The 8448-nt window shown below is 35.8% G+C and overlaps 1 protein-coding gene across 1 annotated transcript; it reads right to left on the reverse strand.

Annotated features, from left to right (window-relative positions):
* Positions 1–404: 404 nt before the first annotated feature.
* On the reverse strand, positions 405–7532 carry LOC121996277. Its single transcript, XM_042550189.1, has 3 exons — positions 7134–7532; positions 3639–5778; positions 405–3560 (listed from the first exon to the last, which is right to left on the reverse strand). Exons 2-3 carry the CDS (start codon positions 5746–5748, stop codon positions 778–780), a joined length of 4893 nt encoding a protein of 1630 aa, XP_042406123.1. The 5' UTR covers positions 5749–5778; positions 7134–7532; the 3' UTR covers positions 405–777.
* Positions 7533–8448: the final 916 nt, after the last annotated feature.

Here is an 8448-nt window from a genome sequence, read left to right on the forward strand (position 1 = left end):
CTTCAAATAATATTTTAACACCTTCAAAGAAACCGAAATACGCATCGGTTCTGAAGCCGAAATACGCATTGGAGGGCATTATTGGACTCCTTGCAATCTTAAAAATGCATAGGACCTGAAATGGATCTAATCGGACTTATCTAGGTTCATCAATAGGCTTTGGTCAAAATCTAATAATTAACCTAGAGATCTGATATTGCAATTATTTTAGATCTTGTGGATTTCTGAAGTTGCAAGAAATCTAACGATACCCTCCATTACTTATTTTAACTTTTCTATAGGTATTAAAATATTATAAAAAGAATCAGTTAAACTCTAAACCCTGTGGGCAACGATATCATTCATTAAAGAAAAAGGTAAATACAAATATTAGCATTTAATGTGTAGAAAGTAATATTCACAACTTAACTAAATCAATGATGAGCAAACAATAAAGAGATGAATAAGAACATATTTATGGACCCAACAAATACAAACATAAAGCAAACAACAGCATTATAATCGTAAAGGCGAAGAACACCCCAAAAACTTTCAACGCCGTATCTAATATACTAACTAACAATTTTTTTAAAAAAAGAAATGATAAGTAAAACAAACACATTAAAATTGACACTCAACAATTGGAAAAAAAAAAAAAAACACAGAACCTCAATCTTCTTCTTGTTTCTTCCGAAGTGTTGTTATTTTTCAGGCAGCAAACTTTATCAATACTTAATCTCCTGATTTTTCACCAACGTTTCCAGTTTCCCTGGTTGAGCTAGTTTCAGTTGCAAAAGGTTATTTTAAATTCAAAATAATGTCATCAGCAGTATGCACTTCCTGGACTTTGTTGCTGGTACTATGCAAAAGTTGGCCAAAAGCCACATCAAAATCTTCAATAGAATTTGCTTCGACAACATGCAGGTCGGATTGTATCGGCTTTGCATCCGTCTGCACATTATCGTGTGAACCTTGAGACTGCTTATAATAGATAGGCACGCTTGGACCTTCTTCACTAACTTTTAGGGCTTTGTTGCTGGTACTATGTAAAAGTTGGTTAAAAGCCACATCAATATCTTCAATGGAATTTGCTTCAATAACATGTAGATCAGATTGTATTGGCTTTGCATCCATAAGCACATTATCTCGAGACTCATAATGCATTGACATTCTTGGACTTTCTTGAGTAATTTCTGAGGCTTTGTTGTTGGTACTATATAAAAGCTGACTAAAAGCCAGTTCAATATCCTCTATTGAATTTGCTTCAATAACATGCAGGTCATCCATATACACATTATCAGGTGACTCTCTAGACTCCCCATAATATATAGGCACACTTGGACTTTCTTCACTAATTTTTGGGGCTATGTTGCTGGTACTATATAAAGGTTGGCTAAAAGCCACATCAATATCTTCGATTGAATTTGCTTCAATAACATGCATATCAGATTGTATCATCTTTGCATCCATATGCGCATTATCAGGTGGATCTCGAGACGACTCATAATAAATAGGCAAGTTTGGACTTTCTGCAGTAATTTTGGAGGCCTTGTTGCTAGTGGGACTATATAAAAGTTGGCTAAAAGCCACATCAATATCTTCAATGGAATTTGCCTCAATAACATGCAGGTCAGATTGCATTGTCTTTGCATCCTTATGCACATTATCAGGTGGATCTCGAGACTCGTGATAAATAGGCAAGTTTGGAGTTTCTTCAGTAATTTTGGAGGCCTTGTTGCTGGTGGTACCATATAAAAGTTTGCTAAAAGCCACATCAATATCTTCAATGGAATTTGCCTCAATAACATGTAGGTCAGATTGCATTGTCTTTGCATCCATATGCACATTATTAGGTGAATCTCGAGGCTCACCCTCATAAGATATAGGCACACTTGGACTTTCTTCAGTAATTCTTGGGGCCTTATTGCTAATACTATGTAAAAGCTGGCTAAAAGCCACATCAATATCTTCAATGGAATTTGCTTCAATAACATGCAGGTCAGATTGCATTGTCTCTGCATCCATATGCACATGATTAGGTGAATCTCGAGGCTCAACCTCATAAGATATAGGCACACTTGGGCTTTCTTCAGTAATTCCTGGGGCTTTATTGCTGGTACTATGTAAAGGCCGGCTAAAAGCCATATCAATATCTTCAATGGAATTTGCTTCAACGACATGCAAATCAGATTGTATTGGCTTTGCATCCATATGCACATTACTGGGCAAACCTTGAGACCCATCCTCATAATATATAGCTATACTTGGGCCTTCTTTGGTAGTTTCTTTAAAATATGAGTGGATTTCTTCAATAGATGTTGCTTCAACAACTGGAAGCTGTGAATCTATAATAGTTTGATGTAAAGATTTTTTGTTGCTTTCATCACTAATTTGTTCGAAATATGAGTAACTTTCTTCAATAGGTAGTCTTGCTTCAACAACTGGAAGCTCTGAATCTGTCATAATTTTATACATCGATTTTTCTGCACTTTCTTCGCTATTTTTCTTAAAATATGAGTAGATTTCTTCAACAGACCTTGCTTCAATTACTGGAATATCCAAATCTGTCATAGTCTGGGACATATAATTCTTAGTACTCACTTCACTTGACTGAAGATCACTTGATAAGATGTCAAAGCTCCATTCTGAAACATGGGATTCCATTCCCTCTTCAGGTGGCTGACTATATTCTGAAAACTCTTCAACTAAGCTTAAGTCAAGAATTCGAATCTTGGGGTTATAAACAGTCTGCTCAATGTTATCTTTAGAGCCAAATGGAGACCAAATTTGTGATTCCACAGTTCCAGCTTGGCTGACTTCTGAATGCAACTCCTGAGACTTGATGGATCTTTCTTCGAAGGATTGGTTACCTAACACAGCAACAATCTGACTAGAGCTTTCTTTAGAATTGAAAGGGTGGTTCAAAGAACTTCTGGAACCAAAAGCAACATATTCAGACTGGCTATCCTTTTCAAATATTAAATCAGATCCTTGAAGATTAGACAACAGTTCTTCAATGTGAGAATTAACAGATCCATCTGTCTCTGCTAGCAAAGTCTTGTCAGTATCTAAGGATGAAGGTTGGGCCACATTAGATTCCTCACCAGAGCTACTAACAGTCTTCAGAGCACCAGCTTCATGTTTAGTTAGGATTGAAACCTCAATGGCATCACTTGACTTCAACAGATCATTTATTGACTGGGTACTAAACTCAGAAATCTTCTCTGAAACAATCAAGGAGTCCATGTATTTTGATGATTCAAATAACTCTAAATTAATCAAATTTTCATCTTGATCTGGAACTTCTAGAATAGCTGATTTTCCAATTTTGGCCGCATTATATTCATTGGTGCCATCAACCTCATTCAGTCTTGAACTGTTTTCATCAATAGAAACTGAAATCAGGAACGATTCCAAAGGTTCTATGCCAATGGATTCTAACTCCTCCATGTTTGCATTAACTGTCAGAAAATCCATAGTTCCTGAGGCAGCTGAGACCTGTAATGCCTCTGGAGCTGAAACTTCTATGGAATCCTTCATCATGTCAAACTTCACTAAAGAATCCACATTACCACCTTGACCTGCAACTTACAAGAAACCAACATTAGGAAACAACCAAAACATATACATGTTAATGAATACAAAAGGAATTCCTGTACCTGCATAGTGCAAAGTTTCATCAATTGTTGACTGTTTATCGAGAGAGTTTCCACTGGCTGATGGACTAGAATCATAGACAGGCATTGCAACTATATTGTCATAAACTTGATCTACCATTGTCAAATAATCAGATTCTGGGAAAACATTATTTGCTTGCTCCAAGGTAGATGATTGTTGTGTTAATGATGATGAGCTTGGCTCATCATGCTTCTTTTCAATCACTTCTACTTTCTCAGAATCTGAAATGGACAAAGTTTGGCGTAATTCTTCTCTGATATCTTTGTTTATGGCACTGAAGACTTCAACAACTTGATCATTTTCTATATCGATGTGATTATCATCCACATCAATTTCGATATAATTGGTAAGATGTTCCCTCTTCCTTTCATAAGCACCATCTGATTCTTCTTCAGAAGCGTGAATTACATGATCCCCTGCATCAGTATCATGTTTAGCAAGAGAGGACAGTTCAACAACCCTATCTACCTCCTGCATCTCCCTCTCTTTTTTATATTCCGGATCTGTAGCTGAAGAAACTGTGTCTGATTCTGAAACAAAACTCACTTTTGATTCACTCTTGTCACTAAATTGTCTCTGAAAAGTAGAAGTTCCTTCTAAATCCATCTCTGAAATAAAATAAGGTTTAAACCTCGACTGATGCCTCTCTCGCTGAAGGCCTCTTCTTCCTAAGTCAAAGGTGTCATCCCTTCTAAATAAGCTCTCAAGGCATGATGCTGGCATAAAATCCTGGAGATTCCTAGTTTCACCCATGAGGTTATTCTCTTGTTCTTGAGCATCATATAGAAAATCAAATGGATTTTGTCTTGGTAGCAAAGTAGATGGAGCAGAGCCCGGAATTGGTGGTAAATCAATTGTTTCCTCTGAATCATTGGGAATATCAAATGGATTTCTTCTCGAGGGAAGTTGGATGCGAAAGCGTGATAGCTCATCTTTACTAAGGAAAGAGTCATTAGCATCCAAGTCAATAAGATTTCTATCCATCCTAAATGTCAGGTTTTTCCTTGCTCTTCGTTTTGCTATTAAACTTTCTAACCTTTGATTTCTCTCCAATTCAGAAAAGCCAAGATCCATCACATTCATCTGGTCATCTTCTGTCCATCTCACTGCAGCAGTAGCATCATCATCAACTTTTTCCTCTTGCACTTCATTTTTTTCTTGCACATCTTTTTCACCAATACTATTATCGTCACTTTCATGGTCCACAGATGAACCTTCAGAGGTTGTATCTGACTTCGTAATAGAAACATGCTCAGGATGTTCAGAATTTAGAAGAGGGTGAAGTTCATCAAGCAAGGGGATAATGTCAGTCATGGAAGCATCAGGAGAGGAACTCTCTGCACCATCTGATTCAGTATCTGAAGAAGCATGATGATCTTCAACGGACAGCCATGGCAATCCTAAAGAGGAGTCAAATTGACGGCCCAAGGCAGGCTCCCCAATCTCCAATGTAAAATTTTCAGTTTCTTGTTCATTCACCTTAGTGCCCATTTCTGCTGCACCTAGCTCCTCAGAAAGAAGAATTTTGTCTTTACAACTCCTCTGACCTGGAAGTTCTTTTTCTTGAATCAGTTGATTTGCTTCATTTTCCACAATATAGCTCTCCTTTTTCACTTCCTCGCCTGATGAAATTTTGGTCATAATAGTATTCAGATTCTTGTTTCCTTCAGGCTCATTCATTGCCTGATAAATTTCCACATCTGCAATGGGCTTTTCATCATCATTATTTTCATAATCTACATGGTTCTCAATTGAGAAGTTCTCATTCTCCTTAGCATACATATAACTTGAAAAGTTTCCAATGTCCACGGAAGAAACATCTGAAAGCCTTTTATTCTCTTCCTCAACTACTGGTATGTTAGGTTCCCCATGGCTCAATAGGAAACCAAGCAGAAGAAATGTGCAGGCAATGACAGGAGAAGAGGAAACCAGAAAAGCAAACAGGGAAGGAAAAGATTTATACAATACAAGCAAGAAAAACGCCAGACTAATGACAAAGGGATGATATTGAATAAATCTGACTATAGTTCTTATGGATAAAATAAAAACTCTTTCAAGGTGCACTTTAATTTTCTTCATCTTGGTTTCCATGTCTTCTCTCTGCTTTCCTTATCTAACAATCTGGTAGCAGGCAAGAAAAACAATAAGCATTGATATCAAGTAACTAATGAAATTAACAATTCTACTAAAAGTGATGCTTCATGCTCTAGTAGAACTAATTTAATAATAACAAAAACAGGCCAGTGTTCTAAATATAATTTGAGGTTGGTTGCATGGATCTTATACGACCATTTAACTTTGTGAAAGGATATCATTAGTAGTACACAGGTCATTTAAAACACTTTCAATCATGTTTCTCCTTTACAATTACACTCCTTTCAATCAATTCAACTTGTCTAGTGATGCAATTGTACATGATTATTATGATTTTTTATGTATTTTTCCCATTTTGTTATTAATTGAGGTTGTACCTAACTACCTACAGACAATATTCAAGAAAATATAGTAGTAAAAAATATCTATTAAGAAAAAACTTCAATAAGCATGATATAGTTAGAACAAATTCATTATAATTTCAAGGAAAAGAAATTAAAAGTCTAACAAGTTAATTTTGTTCATCTATAGGTAGGTTGCATTTTTATATCTTCTATGATGGTTGTGCATTATAATCTTTAAATGGATCTCTAAACCAAGCTAATCTAATAGGTTAACCTAGGTTGATATATATTCAAGAATAGACTAAGCGAGGAGACTGATGGTTAAGTCTAAGTTATGCTTTATTTAATGCAAACATAAAAAATCCAAAAAGAAATCTATTGATGATTATAAAAAAGAAAAAGACCTCCACTTTGATCAAGCTTCACATAATTACAAAAGTTTCCATGGTACGATCAAATTGCACTTTGTTCATACAAAAAGAAACAACCAGTCACAAGTTCAATCCATTTTAGGTTGGCCTGCTGCTGGTGACTAAGTTGTTAGTAACAAGTGGCGGCCTAACCTTACAAACATGTGATTATGAATCATGATGATGAATTTCTTGTCACAATTTTATGCTGGTTCTCAGGGCCTAATTCAATATTCCACCATCTTCATTCAAACTTCACAGCAAAAGCCTCACATAACATAATTCATGAATCCAGACTATGAGACTTCTTGAGCAACATTAAGATTATAGCCATAGAGATTTTAGATAATTGATTGTGCTCTAGACAATGACAGAAACTAAGCATGAGCAGAAGTTTATTCACTGGACTGACTGAGAACAATAAACTAGCTATACACAGAAATGAATTCCAAAAACACGTCAGTCGAAAATCAAAATCAGATCTTCCTATGACCAAAACACTTCTAGAGAGTGAATCGAACTAACTGACCGCTAGAAACCTACGGAAACCCCAAACTTTAGGGAAGAACTCTTCCAAATGCTTGAATAAATCCAAATACCAAACTTGTCTAGAAGAAAGTGAACTCACCTCGATAAACTGATCGAGCTCCGATCTCTTCTGATCGTTTTTTATTTCCCAAGTCCCGCTATCAGATGATCCAGATCCACGGACTCTCGAAGTGAGATCGACAGGGACAGGAAAAATCGGAAGCGAGAGGGATTGTCTCCGACAGCGTTAACAGATGCCAAAACCCACGTTTTCCTCCCCTTTATTCCTGGTTTGGTCGGCAAGAAAAGCTCAAAAGCGAGTACTTTCTACTGTACTATTATTCAACTATTGTATTATACTGAGCGGAGAACAAATGAAAAAGAGAGAGAAGGAATCTGAGGACGGTAGAAAAGCGCTAAAGGATAAAGCGGTCATTTGACCGATCACCGCCCTCGGCGTCATCGCCTTCGTCGGCACGGCCGGCGGATCGCCACGCCGGCAGCCGGCAGCCGGCAGCCGGCAGGAACCATCAAATAGACCTCCCTACCTTTCGGGTACATTCCATTTTGCCCCACAATATTTATTTTTTCCAGTATAACCTTTCGAGTTTTAAAATTCTACTATTCATCCTCAATCAGAACACAATCAAATCTTATTGTTCCATTCTAATTACACGTATTATATATTTTTTCACATTATTATGCTGTTAAATAAATTTATAATATTAATAATTAAAGACAAATGACAACTTTTAGCTATCCAAAATATTTTAATAGTCTTAAAATTAGGATGCATTTTCAAAAGTACTAGGATATAAAGTCAATTATTGTATAATTTTGTTTAGGAATAAATACTTGAAATTATAACAAAACTATAGTGTAGATTGCAATTTGTATATATAGGACTTTTTGACAAAATCGTAATGTTTGACTTGGGATGCTTTGTTGAAGTCAAAAGAAGAATACAATTTTGACTATTATATACAATCAATATGTAATGTTAATCAAACGGTCGAATCCTTCTCTTGCTTTTTTTTTCTCTTTTGTCCCTCTTCTATTTCATTCTGTCATTTATAATTTTTGTTTTGTCATTATATCATCTTCGAGCAAATTATAATATGATTGTTACAATATTATATCATTGCGACGTATAGGATATAAAGTCAATTATTGAAGTTTACTAAGTTCACTACTAGAATACAGTGCAATAATAAAAGATGAAATAAATATCTTCCTTATATGTTAATTATTATTTCAAAAATTAGTAGTCGTTCGTGATTTACTTCCTCTGTATTGTCCTGGATAAATTGACAGAAACATTAGGAACGAACATATTCACCTTTTTACCATCAATGATAAAAGATGAGATAACAACTGAACTAGAGGTGCTTTGATTATGATATTATTGGCCTGTT

Source organism: Zingiber officinale, chromosome 6A (genome assembly GCF_018446385.1).
Source record: "Zingiber officinale cultivar Zhangliang chromosome 6A, Zo_v1.1, whole genome shotgun sequence".
Taxonomy (NCBI): domain Eukaryota; kingdom Viridiplantae; phylum Streptophyta; class Magnoliopsida; order Zingiberales; family Zingiberaceae; genus Zingiber; species Zingiber officinale.